General features: G+C 39.2%; 1 protein-coding gene across 1 annotated transcript in view; it reads right to left on the reverse strand.

Annotated features, from left to right (window-relative positions):
- SLC39A8 (solute carrier family 39 member 8) overlaps positions 1 to 18,446 on the reverse strand; it is a 95,041-nt gene that overhangs the window by 63,294 nt on the left and 13,301 nt on the right. Inside the window, exon 2 of the mRNA XM_044682355.1 lies at positions 5,479 to 5,641. Within this exon, the coding sequence (XP_044538290.1) occupies positions 5,479 to 5,641 (163 nt within the window). The remainder of the gene's footprint in view (positions 1 to 5,478; positions 5,642 to 18,446) is intronic.

Raw genomic sequence — 18,446 nt, forward strand, 5'->3', positions numbered from 1 at the left:
CAAAACCCAAGAGAAGCATAAAGAAGTAAATAAGAAACAGAAAAAAATGTAAGGGCTTCAATAAGAACAAGTTGTTTACATTCCTATATGGAAAGACAATATCTGTAACTCTTAAAATTTGTTATCATTATCATAGTAGTTAGAAGAAGTATACATAGACAGAGGGTATGGTAGTAAGCTGTTTAGATGATATGTTAAAAATAAAAACTAGGGGTGAAAAAGAGGATTGTAGTAAGAGAAATGGGAAGAGAGAAGAAGAATGGGGTAAATTACGTTCCTTATCTCTTTTAATCAAATCTGTTTTTGCTTTAGCTTTGTCTGAGATCATGATTTCTATCCCTACTTTTTCTTTTGTCTCAGCTGAAGCCCAATAGATTTTGCTTCATTCCCTTACCTTTACTCTATATGTGTCTACCTGCCTGTTGGAATGAATTGACACACATAACAGAATTTGTCAAGCTAGTTCCTCTAACTTTGAAAGCATGGAATTATCATTGAATCAAGTTGAGAAATTATTATCTACTAACCTTTGTGCCAAGAGAGAGATGTCTGTCTGACTAACTGAAGTGCTCCCATTGCTACTATTGAAATGACTAAATAACAACTCTGTGCAAAAGGCCATTAGTCATAGATGACAGTGAGGACTTTAAATGCACTAATAATCATGCATGCTGCTAGAATGCATCTAATAATTGGCAAATGAGTAAGTAAATACAATTAGCCTAATCCCTCAGGATCTTTACTGCTTGGACACAGGAGAAAAAGAAAGGCTATTATTTCAAAATAAAATGGAGAATTTACATTATGCTTTACCTTGTTTTAACTAAATCTGACCTCAATGTTTTAATAAACTGATAAAGTAAATTATTTTAATTTACTTTTTTTTAAACCCTTACCTTCCATCTTGGAGTCAATACTGTGTATTGGATCCAAGGCAGAAGAGTGGTAAGGGTAGACAATGGCGGTCAAGTGACTTGCCCAGGGTCACACAGCTAGGAAGTAGCTGAGGTCAGATTTGAACCTAGGACCTCCCATCTCTAGGCTTGGCTCTCATTCCACTGAGCTACCCAGCTGCCTCTTTTATTTACTTTTGAGGTATACAAGTAAAAATATAAATTACTACCTAACTGTGTGACCCTGGGTAAGTCACTTAACCCCAACTGCTTAGCACCATGGTGGCAAACCTTTGGCACATGTGCCAGAGAGGGCACATGCACTATAGCTCACCAGAGTTCATTACTAAAAAGCCAGAGGGACTTGGGGTATGCTGCCCCCCTACCCGCCTCCAGGCACCTGAGGACATTTTTTCACATGATCTGCTCTTCTACCCAACAGTAACACTTCCTCCCTCCCCTGGGGTAGGTGGGAAGCTCACATGCCATGTGAGGGTGTGGCACTGACAGCAGCCTATTGAGTCTGTGAAGGTGATTCCCATGGTAGGGTTGAAGAAGAGCTAGGTTTGAGGGGAGCACAGCTCACAGCATGACACATAGCTGGAGGAGAGTAGAGCACTCAGGCCACTTCCTACCCCCTCTCCACATACCCAAGCCACCCACTCCTCTGCTCAACAACCCAATGGGAGCATTTCCTCCTCTGTCTGGGGGGGGGGGGCAGCACTCAGTCTCAAGGGAGGCAGGACATGGCATATTGTCTTTAAAAGGTTCACCATTACTGGTTCAGCCCTTACTACTCTTCTCCTTTAGAACTGATACTTAATATTAAATCTAAGACAGAAGGTAAGTAATAGGTTCATCTTCATAAGGATCCCACAGAATATAATCAAATTCTAGTTTACCCAGGAGAAAAAGAGACTGATAAACACAGTTCAAAATACTGAGAATAAATAATACTTTTCTTAGGATATCAGTTAAATGCATCATTCTCCAAACCCACAAATTGATTTCATATCCCTATCATTAATTCATCAAAAATTAATTTCCAACCATTCATCAGAACTTAGAGTAGAATAACCAGAAACAAGCCATGGAAACCCAAAAAGTTTTACCTTAAATTTAAATTATATTATTATCAGAAATCTATGCCTATAGGCATGTTGCTGATAATGATGACAATGTGATGCTTTGAGTGGGAAAATAAAAGCTTTTGGTCTTATCTCAATTAATTGGAAAAAAATTCCCTGATCATTTCATGATTCTTTCACACATAATTGACAAGTGTAAAATGATTCAGTCTTTGAGCAATTGCTGACAACATGGCAAATACTACTAGAAGTGCCACATCACTAAAAAAAAAATAATTTTCTCTAGTAGAAATACTTTTTGTTGTTCAGTCATTTTAGTCATATCTGACTCTTCATGGTCACTTTAGGGGTTTTCTTGGCATTTCCTTCTCCAGCTCATTTTACAGATAAGGAAACTAAAGTTAAGTGACTTGCTCAGGGTCACATAGTTAGAAAATTTATGAAGCCAGATTTGAACTCAGACCTGACTCCAAACCCAGTCCTCTAACCACTGAAGCACCAGCTGCTATAGGACTTAAAATCAACAGATCCTTATTCAAATCCAAGCCTGGGCATTTATCTGGAGAAGACAACTCAGGAGGGACATGGCAGCAGTGTTCAAGAATTTGGAGAGTTGCCATACAAAGTAGAAACAGACTTCTTCTGCAAGGTTCTAGAAAGAAATTCCAGGGTCAATGGGGAGAAGTGTCAAGGTGGCATCTCTAGGCTTCATTTCAGGAAAAGCTTCCCTTGGGTTAGAGCTGCCCAGTGGGCTGATGTGAAAGTTAGTAAAATCCCCCTCAATTAGGGTCACCACGCAAAGGCTTAATGACCATCTATCAGGTAAGTTATAATGGAGATCTTGGCCACTGAGATCTCTTGCAACTTGAATAGCCAGAGGAACGTATAGCCCTTGTCTCCTAATACTGTCTCCCCTATTACTCACCTCTGGTAATGCTTAAGATGAGCACTCAGTTCTAAAACTAGCTGCTGAAACTCTCCAGCAAGACTGCTGACACAGCATCGCTATAATTCCCCCTTCCTCATCCTAGCTAGACCTTTCTGGTTAATTTTTACAGAACTCCCCCAATTCCTTTTGCTACAGGCTCATGCTTCCTGACCAGATCATCCTGCCTTAACATGACAGCACCCAAGGGATGCCCTTTGCCTCAAAACCCTAGGTAAACCCAGGCCCTCAATGGCTCAGGGCATCCAGACCACCACCTATAGTATGCTGACCTATGAGAGCTGAAAAATGAGAGAGAAGGCTCAAGGAGGCTGAATGAGACTCCATCCCTAGGATGGGATACAGTTGTCTGCCATTCTGACTTTAGATTCCCATTCACCTAAACTCTAAATCCATATGGTACTTTGATTTCTTTAAATTCTCTGAATCTCAGTTCGTTCATCTGTCAAATGGGTGATAATATTTGTACCACCCGCACAGAAAGGAACACTACAAATAATAAAGCAATACATAAAAATCTGTATCTGGAGGGGCATAGATAACCCAGTGAATATAGTGCCAGGCTTGGAGTCAAAAGGACCTGAGTTCAAATCTGGACTCAGCCTGTGATCCTGGGCAAGTCACTTAGCACTGATTGCTTAGCCCTTGCCCCTCTTCTGTCTTACAATTGATACTAAAACAGAAAGTAAAAATTTTTAAAAAAAAAAAGCTGTATCAGATTGCATGCCTTCTCAGGAAAAGGGGAAGGAAGGAAGGAAGAGAAAGAGAGAATTTGGCTCAAAAAAACATTTTTAAGGTTAAAAAAATGTTTACAAGTAATTGAGGGGGAATTTTTTTTAAAACAATATATAAATGTCAGCTATTATTGGCCTTGTTAAGGTTCAATTTCTTTAACTGGAATAATAATAATACTCATGTTAGCCACCTCAAAGATTTTTTTCTTTTTTTTTTAAATTTTAAACATTAATATTCATTTTTAAAATGGTTGCATGATTCATGCTCCTACTTTCCCCTTCACCCCCCACATTCCCCCCCACCCATGGCCGACACATTTCCACTGGTTTTATCATGTGTCCTTGATCAAGACCTATTTCCAAATTGTTGATAGTTGCATTGGTGTGGTAGTTTCGAGTCCACATCCTCAATCATGTCCAACCCAACCCTTGCGTTCAAGCAGCTGTTTTTCTTATATGTTTCCTCTCCTGCAGTCCTTCCTCTGAGTGTGGGTAGCATCTTTACCATAATTGTCCTGGGTTTTTGTATTGCTGCTGGTACAGAAGTCCATTACATTCGATTTTACCATAGTATATCACACCTCAAAGATTTTTGTAAGAAAACCCCTTTTGAAGTGTTATAGAAATGTGTAATTACTTTGGCCATGTCATTAGAGATAGGAAATATTCCTGGAATTTCACTGGTACAGGAAACTCCCAGATGACAAGAGCCTAAACCCATTCTTTAATTTAGAAGCTTAAAGAATTGCCTAGATCACTAAGACTTGCCTAGAGGATGACAAAGCCACTATGTCAGAGGGAGGTCTTGAACTCAGGTTATCCTTACAGGTTATTCTCTTTCTCAAAATGAATCTAAGCTAACCTAGGAGAAAGGAGCTAAGCTATAAACAAACAAGAAATGGCATGTGGATGAGATGAGGACAGCAGCTGTCACCAATTATTTCTGGAAAAAATGGAGAGGGTTAATAAAGTCCTAACATGGCTGATAGCATAGGCTGTAAGTTCATGGATCTCTCATTTTGCTCTGATTATTTGTCCTTTTATCAGTCTTACTTGTGAACATGTCCTTAAGCCTCCACTTATGACCTCCTGAGGTCATGGACTGTGTTGTTTATTTTTTCTCATATTTACAGTCTCAGCACTTGGCCTTGTCCTTAATCAAATCCACAGGTCAAGTAAGTGCCTACTATGTGCACAAAGAAAGGCAAAAATTATCCCTGCCTGCCACAGCTCACAGTCTACTGAGAGAGACAGTATGCAAAATACTAATTGCTTGGTGAAGAATTAATCAAAGTTTGTTCAATGAAATGAAATGGTCCTAAATTTAAAATGTTGAACCAAAAAGTCAATAAATCACGTGACAGACCATAAAAAAAATCAATGCTTCTTAAACACAGGAATCCAGTTGCACTTGGTTTCTGAAATGGCACCAACTAGGGCTTCAATCTTTAATAAGTTAAGAGTCATCAATAACGAAGTATGCCATTAACCAAGCCCTGGTCATTCACTTTTAGAAGTACTTGTAATAGGGGGCAACTAGGTGGCTCAATGGATGGAGAGCCAGCCCTGGAGACAGGAGGTCCTCAGTTTAAAAGATACTTCATAGCTGTGTGACCCAAAGCAAGTCACTGAACCCCCATTGCCTAGCCCTTACCACTCTTCCTCCTTGAAACCAATACACAGTATTGATTCTAAGACCAAAATTAAGGGTAAAAAAAAAAAGGAGTCAATACTATAACAGATCAATTAGAAGACAAGGCAGAAAAACAAACTTTAAGCACCATATTTCTAATAAGCCAAGTGAGTGAATTACATACTTTCTGAAGGCGTTGGTTTGGCTTTGTGCTTCGGACGGCCACTGCAAGGGTGAAATGTCAGTTGCTGTAAGACTGCAGGACAGATCACCGAGAAGTTAGAACTGGTTATCCGTGTGTCATTTGAGAGCCCATGAATAGAAAAGATCTCTTCGGCAGACAAACACTGCAAAAAAATGTAACAAAGCAAAAAAAAAAAAATCACACCAATAATAAAAGAAAAAGAAAACTTTTATTATGAAAAGATATGGAAAATTTCACCCAAAGGCACTTCATGAATATAATTCTCTTTAATTAATGTTTAACTAATTAACATTTATTGTAATTCCTCTATTAAGCACAGACTGCCCTAAAGTTGGAGAGAAGTCTAGGATTCTCTAAAAAAACATGAAACTAGCAAAATGGCCAAATATATAATGAATTAAAAGTGACATCCAGAAAAATTAGACTTCATCTGTACTGATAAAGGGGCGGGGGAGGATGTGGATCAGGATAATTCAAAAGTAAGAGTTAATCTCTTTTTATATCATGGAGTCCTGTGAAGCTTCTCACCTCCTCCTCAGAATAATGCTTTTATGTGAATAAATTAAAACACACAGAATTATAAAAGAAACCAATTATATTTAAAATAGTTATCTGAATATTTAAAAAACAAGCTGACCCATGCCAGATTAAAAACTCCTGCTTTACAGTTTGGAACCATGCCCAAAAGTCTCTAAAACTGTGCATACCCTTTGATCCATCAATATCCCTTCTAGATTTGTATCCTAAAAAGATTTTTTAAAATTTTTTAAAAGGACCTATTTGTACAAAAATAGCTATAGCAGCTCTTTTTGTGGTATTAAAGAATTGTAAATTGAGGGAATGTCCATGTTCAAATGAGGAACACCAGAACAAGTTGAAGTATATGATTGTAATGGAATGCTACTGTGCTATAAGAGCAAGATGATTTTGGAAAAATCTGGAATATACAAAGTGAAGTGAGCAGAACCAGAACAACACAGTACACAGAGAAAGCAGTATTTTTTTTAACCCTTACCTTCAACCTTAGAATCAATATTATGTATTGGCTCCAAGGAATAAGAGTTGTAAGGGCTAAGCAATCAGAGTTAAATGACTTGCCCAGGGTCACACAGCTAGGAAGTGTCTGAGGTCAGATTTGAACCTAGGACCTCCCATCTCTAGGCCAGTTATGACTCTCAATCCACTTGAGCTACCCACCTGCCCCCTCAGACTACAAGCTTCTTGAGGGAACAAACTATGTCTTCCTATTTTTTCCCTTTTCATTGATGCTTCTTCCACTCCTCCTCTCACTCTCTTTGGCAATCTGGCTTCTTATCTCATCACTCACACTGCTCTTTTCAGTTACCAAAGATCTCAACTGACATCTCTAATGATCTTTTCTCCAGCTCTCTTCCTTCTTGATCTTTTTGCAGCCTTAAATATTGTCTACAACCTCCTCCAGGGTACTCTCTCCTCTGGAGTCTTTAGGAAAACTGTTCTTTCTTGGCTCTCCTTTTTACCTATCTTACCTCTCCTTCTTACTGACATCCTGCTCCTCATTACACATTTATCCTAAGGTTCTGTCCTAGGTTCTCTTCTCTTATCTCTTTATCTCTAAAGACTCCCTCTCACCATCCAGATTTCAGGCCTCATCACCCTCCCCCCATCCAGGTGAAATATTAGCTTCCTATTGGATCTCCCAACCTCTAGTCTCTCCACTCCGGTCCTTCCTCCATATATCGAAGTCATTTGACATCTGAACACATCATATCCCTTCCTAATAAACACAACTGGTTAACCTCCTCTTCCAGTCATTTAAAATGCTTCACAATTGATCCCATGCTATCTTTCTGGCCTCTTGACATATTAATTGCCTCCAGGTGCTCTGCAGACCAGTCACATGGGCATTCCCGTTTTTCACACGAGCTATTTCACCCACCATCTCTGTCCCTTGTCCTGGATATAGCTGCGCTTGGCATATACATTCTCTTCACCTCAGCTTCTGGGAATCTCCCATTTCCTTCAAGATTCAGCTCAAAAATCATTTTCTGTAGGAGGTTTTTCCTGGTTCTCCCAAGTTGCTAGCACCTTTCCCCTCCTACCTTCTATCTACTCTGTATGGATTTTGTATATGTTTTCTGTGCCCCGTGATCGAATCACTATCTATCAGCCTTTCTCTCCTTTCCATATGTGTTAGGCTAATTCTTTCCCAAAAGTCCCCAAGACTTAATTAGCCCAGAGAGGCTCAAGCTTTTCATTGGGCTCATTAGTTGTCTCAAATTGTGGTGATGTGGTTTGTTGGTCACCTAAGAACATACAAATTTCAGGTGGTGGAATCAGACTTGGCCAAGGAAATCTTTTTGTTAACTGTTAACTTTTTTTTAATTGAATATCACCCAAGGGATGGACCTAAGTCAGCCCAGCCTATAACAGCTCTGTGAGAACATAAGTTCCCTGAGGGGCAGGCACTGGGGAAGCTTCTATTTATTAGGCACTTGGACTATGGGTGTGTTTCAAGAAATGGATGCCAGGAGGAGGCAGGAAACTAAGGCATGACCAAGATGAACTAACCAACTGCTAAGGTCCTTTCCCAGCCCTTATCTATGATCCTCATGTATAGCTTTACAAAGTGGAAAGTAATCAAATGATGAAAATAATGTGCACAACTAACACTTCTTTGGTCAACATAAACCCTGTCAAGGTAGCATTTAGACAAGATAGAGCTCAGTCAACAGATTACCTTTTATATATTCCTATTAAATAATCCTACAACTTCTCTGGTGTGTATATTTCATGCAGTCTTCATGGCCTGGAGGAAAATTAAGCATATTGCTGTAGTTTCTTTAACAATAATAACCCAGAAACCATGGAATATTTTTAAAAAACACCCACTGAAACAATGTTATTAAGGAATACTTATATAAGCATTTCAGAGAGCAACAAAAGAAATCTTCATTTGGCTAAGCTAATTATCATGGAATATCGGTGGTTGGGGTATTTTATCTCAGAAGCTGGATCTCCCTTCATCAAGAGATTCTTTAAATTGGACATCTCAGAGTTCAGTATCAGCAATGAGCTCTAGAGGAGATGGTCCTACTCACACATGAAATTATCTCATATATTATACACTTATCTCTACCCAGATGGTTTCCTGGGTAATGTAGAAGCTCCCTAAGGGCAGGGACTTTGTCATTTTTGCCTCTGTATCACTAACACTTAGCAAAGTGCCTAGAACTGGTGCTTAATGTCATTGAATGTTCATTTTGGTAAGAGACTTGAAAGCCTCTGGTTCAAATGAATTAACATATGTAATGTGCTTAGCACAGCACCTGGCACATAGTTAGCACCATATAAATCTTAGCGATGATTATTACTGTTCTTACTATAATTATTATGACTCAAGAGTATTGGTTATTAAGAAATATGTAAGCAAGGAAACCAAGAATATACAGGCAGTTAAGTAACTTAGTGGGAAGGAGTGTTAGACTTGGAGTCAGGAAAACCTGAGTTCAAATCCTGCCTCAGATATTTATTGGCTGAGATTCCCTGAAGCAGACACAACCCATCAAGGTTTAAGTTTCCTTATCTGCAAAATGGGGATAGGAAGACCATCTACCTCAACTACAGGAGTGGAAACACAGAAGAAAAACAACTGCTTGAACACATAGGTTGATCCAGACATGATTGGGGATGTAGACTCGAAACAACCACACCAATATCAATAATATGGAAATAAGTCTTGATTGATAACACATGTTAAAACCAGTGGAAATTCACATTGGCTATGGGGGAGGGGGTATGAAGGGGGGAGTGAGGGGAAAGTAAAAACATGAATCATGGAACCATGGATATTTTTTCTAAAAAATAAAATATTTAAATCTAAAACAAAAAAGAAGACCATCTACCTCACAGGGTTGTGAAGATTAAATGAGATGACATTTTCAGTACTTTTAAAACCTTAAACCACTAAATACTAGTTAGTATTATTATTTATTAAATGCCAGGCACTGTGTTAAGTGCTAGTGATACAAGAAAGAACAAAAGATAGTTTCTGCCCACAAGAAGCTCACAATCTAAAGGGGGAGAAAACTAATAGGTACAAACAAGCTATATACAGGATAAAAAGGAAATAAATTGAAATTAGGAAAGCTTAGGTTCAAATCTGGCCCCAGAAACTTACTAGGTGTATGACCCTGGATAAGTCATTTAAAACCTTTTTGCCTTAATTTCTTCAGCCATATTATTCATACAAATTGTGGCATATACTGGTGATAGAATACTGTGCTCAAAGGAATAATGAACTGGAGGAATTCCATGTGAACTGGAATGACCGCCAGGAACTGATGTAGAATAAAAGGAGCAGAGCCAGAAGAATATTGTACACAGAGACTAATACACTGTGGTAAAATTGAATGTAATGGACTTCTGTACTAGCAGTCATACAAGAATCTAGAACAAGGCTGAGGGACTTATGAGAAAGAAAGAAAACTAGCTACATTCAGAGGAAGAACTGTGGGTGGAAAAACACAGAGGAAAAACAACTGCTTGAACAATGGACTGATGGGGATATTATTGGGGATGAAGACACTAAATGATACCTCTAGTCCAACTATCAGTAATATGGAATTAGGGCTTAATCAATGATATATGTAAAACCAAGTGGAATTGTGCATCGGCTAAGGGGGACTGGGGGATTGGGGAGAGGGAAAGAACATGAAACATGTAACTAGGGGAAAATACTCAAAATAAAAATAAAAATTTTTTAATTTTAATAAAAAGAGGGGATGAGAAAGGCTTCCCACAGAAGACAAGCAGGGACTTAAAGGAAACTAAGGAAAACAGTAAGCAGGGATGAGGAGGGAGAGCATTCCAAACACAGGGCCCAGAGTCAAGAGATGGTATATCTGAGGCAGCAAGAAGGCCAGTATCACTGGATCAAATACTCACATATAGCTATTAGGCAAGTGAGATAAAAACGTGTTCTGAATACAATGTTAGCTGTCTAATATAAATCAGAGCATGTTACTGATCCAACCCAATCAGATTCTGGGTTCTTTGAAATGCTACTTGTATGGCATGGCAGATAGGCAAAATTCAAAGGCTTTCTAAAGCATTTCCATTTCACACAGATTGGGGAGAAACTAATTTGGCAACCAAGCAAAATAAGCTTCCTGGCAGTATAACTTCTAAGTCAGAAGTCGTCATGACTCCATAAGTGCAAGGTTTGGCCAGTTAGCACATAGTGTGCTACTGGTTGACTCTTGGCACACACAGGGATGGCACTATCAAGAAGAAGTTATTAATGTCCTACTATTTGCCAGGAACTAGATGCTAGGTGATAAGGGCAAAGACGAAAATGAAAGCCCCTGTGCTAGAGGAGTTTATGGTGCAGTAAGGGGTGGAAAGGGGATGGATATAACACCAAGAGACAATGATCATCAGGGAAACGTTTTGATCCAGGTAGCCATAGGAGAGGTGGGTGAAATTATGTGATTAGCACACTCTCTTGTCACAAGGAAGGTTCTTAATCAATATTTGTTGATTGGTGGTCTACCTTTCTAGGCTGAGGCACCTGTCCCAATGTCAACACCATCTTCCATAACTACGGGGAGAATCAGAATTAAGGCCTATGTTGCTACATCATTATTTTTTTTAAAAACCATTGCCTTTTGTCTGAGAATTGAATATCAGTTCCAAGGCATCAGTAGTAAAGGCTAGGCAAATGGGGTTAAGTGCCTTGTCCAGGATCACACAGCTACGAAATATCTGAGGCCAAACTGGAACCCATCTCCAGGCCTGGTTCTCTATCCACTAAGCCAATTTGCTCCCCCTTGTATCATACTTGAAAAGAAATATCTTTGCCAAAATGGGCTACAACATGAGATCTAAAACATTCATCATTAAATTTATTTGGGTAGACATTTTCACTACAAAGGAAACCACAGGCAATAAAATGTCACTTTGCAACTCTCTTGTCAGCAAAGGACAGGGAGAAGACAGACAGCAATTTAAAAGCTTTTTTTTTAAAAGTCTGATGATGGAATGTAAGTCTAACAGTGACAACTTAATTCCATAACGTGGCATCAGCAGGTGCAGTAGTGAATTCATGACAGGTAGAACAAGCAATGAGTTTCTCCTGAAAGAAGTGTTCAAAGAGTCCTCCTGAGAACTCCACTTCTGTCCAACTAAAACGATTCAGAATTTCACCATGTCAGCCATGTTTGTAATTAAACTTTGCATTATGTTTTCCCTCCACGGGACCACTCACTGCAGCTAGAGAGTGGCAGGGTAGGAGGGTAAGGAATGAATGTTCTGAACCAATGGCTCACCTTTATTTTCTTTTTTCAATTCAATTCAAAACAAGTATTTTATTTTTTTTAAACCCTTACCTTCCATCTTGGAGTCAATACTGTGTATTGGCTCCAAGGCAGAAGAGTGGTAAGGGCAGGCAATAGGGGTCAAGTGACTTGCCCAGGGTCACACAGCTGGGAAGTGTCTGAGGCAAGATTTGAAACCAGGACCTCCCACTCTAGCTAGAGCTCTCAATCCACTGAGCTACCCAGCTGTCCCCAAAACAAGTATTTTATTAAGGACCTTCTGTGTGCACCACATTAGGATCTAGTACTACAAAGACTCCCTGCCCTACAAAAACTCATGCTTGATTGGAACAGAAAATTAAATGAGAGCAACTAGATGGTGAAATGGATAGAGCTCAGGACTAAAATCAGGAAGACTCATCTTCCTAAGTTCAAGTCTGGCCTTGGATACTTTCTAGCTGCACGACCCTACAGAAGTCACTTTACCTTTTTTGCCTCCATTTCTTCATCTATAAAATGAACTCTGCTAAGAAAGTCACAAAGTGAGATCTGACTTAAAATGACTGAACAACAACAAAAAAAATTAAATCCAAAATTCAGACAAAGGAATTTCTTAGGAGACAACAGCATCTGGATTGGTAGAGACTTCCTATAGGAGACATTTGGATTCTCATATCTGCTTCCAAATTAAATCTGTTGTAATGTGTTCTATTCATTAAAGAAAATCCAAGCCTCACGTGGATATATAGCTAGAAAAGGGAGAAGTATTCTATAGGCAAATAATGTCTTAGCATTATTATGGAAATAATTTTGACCTTATAGACTCTCTGAAAGGGTCTCCAGAGACTGGAAGAGAACCACTGGAAGACCCAGAAGACAGAGTACTGACCTCAAACTCACCAAGGTGGGTCTAAGTCCCACTCCTTAACCTACAAATTAATTAGCAAAAAGGTTTCCTTTTTCAGGAATTCTTTAAACTATTGAAATTACAGGTCCAGTCCCTATCCCAATGATATCTTCTTTTTGAGTGTTTAGATGTCTGCTGTTAGATGGAATGGCTTAGAGAAGTTTTTAGAAGATATTTTCTCCCAGAGTTTAGCTGGCATCAACATTACTATTTTGCTGCTTGGTAAATTGAGACCTCTTAAGTTTCACTTTGCCAGAGAATTTTGTATTTTATTTTACAATGATTCTAAGATGTAGGTTAGAAGCTATTTTGGTTAGACTGTTTATTCTAATTAACAGAGATAATTCTGAACCTTTCTCTCCAAGCAGACCTGCTTGTATATTAGTAAATTTTCTTTGACAGACTGAGAATACATGATTGGAGAAATACAGTAAGCAAATGGAGATGGAGAAGAGAAATGAACACTGGAGGTGTCATCTACCTGGAGATGATAATTGAACTCTTGGGAACTGATGCAACCACCAAGAGAGAAGAAAAAAAAAAGGCCCAGAACAGACTCCTGGGATATACTCACTTATAAGGGTGAGGAAAGGATGATGATGTTCATGCAAAGAAAAATGAGTTGCCAGAGAAGAGAACCAAGATAAAGCTATAGGTAGGATGTAGACAAAGGGAGGAGAATTTCGTCAACATTGTCAAATGCTACAAAAGATTTATAAAAATAAGGACTAAGTAGAGGCTATGGAATAGGCTATGGAATAGGCAGTTCATAAATCAGTGGTAGCCATAGAGGCCTAAAGAGATTAAATAACTTGCTTATGGTCACTGAATAATAAAAAGAGGCAGGATTTGAATTTAGCTTTAGGACTATAAATTCAGCAGTCTCTTCATTCCTCCAAACTAACCAGTAAATTAATGATCACCAACACTAGTTTCTGGAGTTCTATTCCAATATGCAATGAGATCCATTAGAAACTAAATTTGACTCAACAAATGTGTACTGAGACCCTATTATATTCAAAGCATTGTCCTGTCAATGGCCTCCATGCTTTTCCATGAATAAGAAACTTCACCTCTCAGCTCTGGGCACTTTCTCTGGTTGTGCCCCAAGTCTGGACTGCTCTCCCTCCTCAGCTCCACCTTCTGCCTTCTCTAGATTTCTTTAAGGCCCACCTAAGGGGCAGTCTTTCCTGACCACTAGTGGCTTCCTTCTCTTAATTATGTCCTCTATAGAACTTGTTTGTTCACAGTTCTTTGCTTGTTTTCAACCCACTACATGGTGAGCTCCTCAGGAGCAGGGGTTCTTTTATCTCATTTTGTATCCCCAACACTTAGCAGTATGCCTGGAATGAAACAAATAGTAAGGATTTATTAAAATGTATGAGTATGGAGGGGAAAACAATGAGTATAAAACATACACACAATTACGCTCAATCAATTTACATTATCCCTCGGGGCATCCACAACCATTTAATTCAGTGATTCCCAAAGTGGGCACCACCGCCCCCTGGTGGATGCTGCAACAATCCAGGGAAGCGGTGATGGCCACAGGTGTATTTGGGAGCAGTGAATAACTGTAAGGGGGCGGTGATAGTATGTGTCAGGGGGCGCTAAGTAATATTTTTTCTGGAAAGGGGGCAGTAGGCCAAAAAAGTTTGGGATCTACTGATTTAATTGTTAGTCTAACTAACAATTAAAAAAGAGTGAAAGGTAAATTCTAAATGAGCTATACAAAGAATAAGTAGTTCACAGGAATATGAAGTTGGCTACCAAAGGGACTTTTGAGAACCACAAACGAGCAGTAATGGTTCTCTGCCCTCCTGCCAACCAGGTGGAGTTCTCCAATCCACCAATCAGCAGAACTGGCAATGAACCTAGCGATGAACCTTTGATTCATGTTTCTTAGCTGCTGCTCTTATTGGGTCCCTACTCCTGAATTTAAGCTTCCCAGCTATATTCCCACTTCCTTAGCAGTACTTTCCCTTGCCCCTTTCTTCAGTCAACATGGCAGCCATCCTCGTCCCCTTGAGGGTTCCCCAGAGTAAGTTCTGAGCAAGTTTCTTTTGCTCTGTCTCTCTGAATTTGTCTTTCTAAATGCTGACTGCTCTTGTGTATACTCTCAGAGGTATCATTTTAAGTTTAAAAGCACCACAGGTTAGCAAGTTGCTTAAATAACTCTTTTCCAAGAATGGTTCTTTTCAGTGAGAATTTAGTCCTTGTCCATTAGAATACTAGTCCTTGTAACTTCCACCCCTTGCTGGACCAATGGGGGTGGAACACAAAGTAATATGGAGACAGAAGATAAAATGTTGCATTTAGAAAAAAATTACTTGGCCAGGGTCTCTTAGATGCATATAGCAGGGCCAGAATTTGAACTCTCCTCCTCAGATTCTAATCCAATATTGTTAGTTGAATTCACAAGGAAGCACAGGCAATTGTAATGTGTGAAAAGTACGAAGTCTAAATAGACATCCTAATTTAGATAAAAGCAGGGAAGGCTGAAATAATTGGAAGGATTTTTGCCATTAACAGCCCACTCTAGACTACTCATGTTGACTGATTTATTAGAAATTGTTTAGAGAAGGAGATTTGTGATTGCAGGATTACAGGGGAAAACAGTTCTGGGAATTCCAGTGCTAACAATATTCAAATCATTTACCAGAGTTGTAAAATAAGCCCTGTTCCTTGAGATTCCCAGAGTCAAATGGTTTTCATTATTATTTATTCTATGATCCTTTCCTAGAATCACCAGAGCACTATCCCCAGGCTGCCAAGAGAGAAACTAGGAAGCCGCTTGATTTTGCTTCCTCAGTGTTACCTGCTTCCTTTGGAATATGTTCAACTCTATGGTAAAGATTGTTAATCCTTGATATATGAAACAATAGGATTATTCTAAAAACAATGAAGGAATGGTGATTTTTAACCTAAAAAGCTAACCATCTGATCAGCTGTGTTACCTGAAGACACAGACATGTCTGCCCATGTCTGAAGAAGCTCAGCACCCAAAAATCAGTCACTAGATGATGGTGATGATCTTACCATTATATTTTTAACTCACCTTCTGTTTCAGTATTGGTTCTAAGACAGAAGAATGGCAAGGACTAGGCAACTGGGGTTAAGTGACTTCCCCAAAGTCACACAGTAGAACTTCTTTGAACCTAGGTCCTCCTGAATCCAGGCCTGATGCTCTATCCAATGTGCTACCTAGCACCATTCTTCTTTAAAACAATCTACTAAAGCAGAGGGATTGCAATCTGCATTGGTAAAGAAAGTACCTACATGAGACAAAATAAAGCATAGGTATTTGAAGTATCAAGATAATTCTAATTATCAAAAAAGTTCTAATGTGGAATGCTGGTCCCCAGGGGGAAAGTCCAAGTCTTAATCAATAAAGAACAACCCTTGACCTTTCTGCAGAATTAAGCCCAATGGGCAAACATTTCCTTCTGGATCCACTCTCTTCCTTTGCTTTTATGACACCATTTTCTTATAGTTCTATGCCTCCTACCTCTCAAATCACTCCTTCTTGGTCTCTTGCATAGTTTCACCCCCTTCTTCCTGTCCCCTAAATGGGGGCTTGGTCCTAGATTCTGTTCTTACTCTATACGGTCTCTACTAGGGATCTTTTCTACTCTCATAGATTTAATTATTACCTCCATGAAAGTGAGCCCTAAATCCATATATCTAGTCTTAATCTCTCCTCTAAGCTCCAATTCCAAATGCCTTAATTTTCTTCTGGATACCTCCACCAGGATTAAGAGGCAACACTGATCAGTGGATGGAAAGCAGGCAGCAGAACTGGGTATATCTGGGATCAAGTCTCATCTCTAAAGCATACCAATTGTTGATCACTGGTAAATCTCAGACCATAAATAGCAGAAGAGGTACTGGATCAGTAGAGGAAACTTCCTATGCCAGAGGTTCCTTCTATCCCAATGATATCACTGGTCTAATCTCTACCTGCATGTCCCATAGACATCCCTAACCTGAAATAATCATTTTAGAACTCCTAAGCTCAATCAATCCATCAGTATGAGCCTATAATGTATACTGCCATGCTCTACTCTTTTTTCAGTTTTTTTCTAGATTACACATTGATACAATTTTCAATACTTGTTTTATGATTTTTGTAATCTGTGTTCTCACCCTTCCTCAAAACAGGAGGTAGCATGATAGAGGCTGTACATGTATTATTATACAGTAAATATTTCCATGTTCTTCATGTTGTGAAAGAAAGCATATGTAGCTTACACTAGAGAAAAATTCATGAAGGAAATAAAGTGAAGAATCCATGCCCTACTCTCATTCTCATTTGTAAAGTGTCACTATGATGAAACTATAGGGCTTGAGTGCTTGGCTATAGTCTTCATTCCCTTTGCTTTGGGTTCTCCCTTAGTAAAATCCATGATTGAGACTTTATAAGGGACAGAGAAACCAGTTGGAAGGATTGGGTGTGAAAATACTAGTAAAGCACCCTGCAAACTCTATTAAAAATATTGGCCATTATTATCATCATTATTATTACTACTGCTGCTATTGCTATAAAACAAAATTCCCTTCCACAAACTTCTCCTTGCTCTTGATCTCAACCAACCCAACCCACAAAGACCTAGTTCATTTCTTTTCAAGAGGAAAAAAAAAACAAACCTTAAGACTCTTAAGTCTTAAATTCACTTGGCTCCTGAAACAGGTATTTTGGGGATCACTTGGGAAAATGCAAACTCCCAGGTGGATGAATGTGGGCCTACAATTATCTGTAATTTGAAATAGTAAAACCATCTGAAGCCAACTTATGGCACTTTCTCATATTGCTCCGGGTCTCACTTGTTCTTGTTTCTAACCCAGTTGAGTTGTAAGTGATCCCAATGTTAAATGTTTGCTCTGAGGCATTTGTAAAGTCACTTGAGCAGAGCCCATTCTGGATGGTGTCAAACTCACAAACTCTTATTCTCCTAATGCCTTAAACAGCTCTCATTGCAGTTGCTTTACCTTTCCCCAGGGAGCACTACTCCTTCTCAACTTTAGCCCTAGTTTCTAATTGCTGTCTGTATTCCTTCTTGTCAAAGAGAAAACATTTCTCGCTAACACAGAAGGATCCAAAACATGCTCATTTTACACTTTAAAAATCAAACCATAATCATCAAGACTTAAAGTCAGGGTTCCTGATCCCTAGTCCAGTGGATGTTCCAAGATCCCATACTGGCCCTCAATCAGGATCTTAAAGACGTGGGAAACAATTCGTGTTAAGCTTTTGCCAGCCTTCATTCCCCACCTACTGAAATAATCACATTCCTATAGCAATGCCTTCTAAAGTAGCTATAACCAGAAATGTGACTATAGAAAGCACTACTTCCACCTAGATGCTATTCTCCAAAACTCCTGAAAAGGAAAAAAATATATCCTTGGTATCTGGATTTAGCCCAAGATTGCTGCTATCTCAGCTGTAACTCTTTCCTAACAAGATTCCTGTTTCCAGCCTTTCCTGACATTTTCTGCTTTTATCTCCTGCCTACACATAAAAACCAGATGCTGCCCTATCAAAAAGGAAGCACAGGAGGGAGTTAGAGAGAACAACAGATAGAGAGTTGGACCTGGAGTCAGAAAGACTTGTGCTCAAATTCTGATTCTGAGACTTACTAGCAGTGTAACCCTGAGCAGGTCACTTAACTTCTGCCTCTGTTTCCTCATCTGTAGAATGGAGATAATAAGGGCACTTACCTCTCAGGGTTGTTTCAAGGATCAAA

Source organism: Gracilinanus agilis, chromosome 6 (genome assembly GCF_016433145.1).
Source record: "Gracilinanus agilis isolate LMUSP501 chromosome 6, AgileGrace, whole genome shotgun sequence".
In the NCBI taxonomy this organism is placed as follows: Eukaryota; Metazoa; Chordata; class Mammalia; order Didelphimorphia; family Didelphidae; genus Gracilinanus; species Gracilinanus agilis.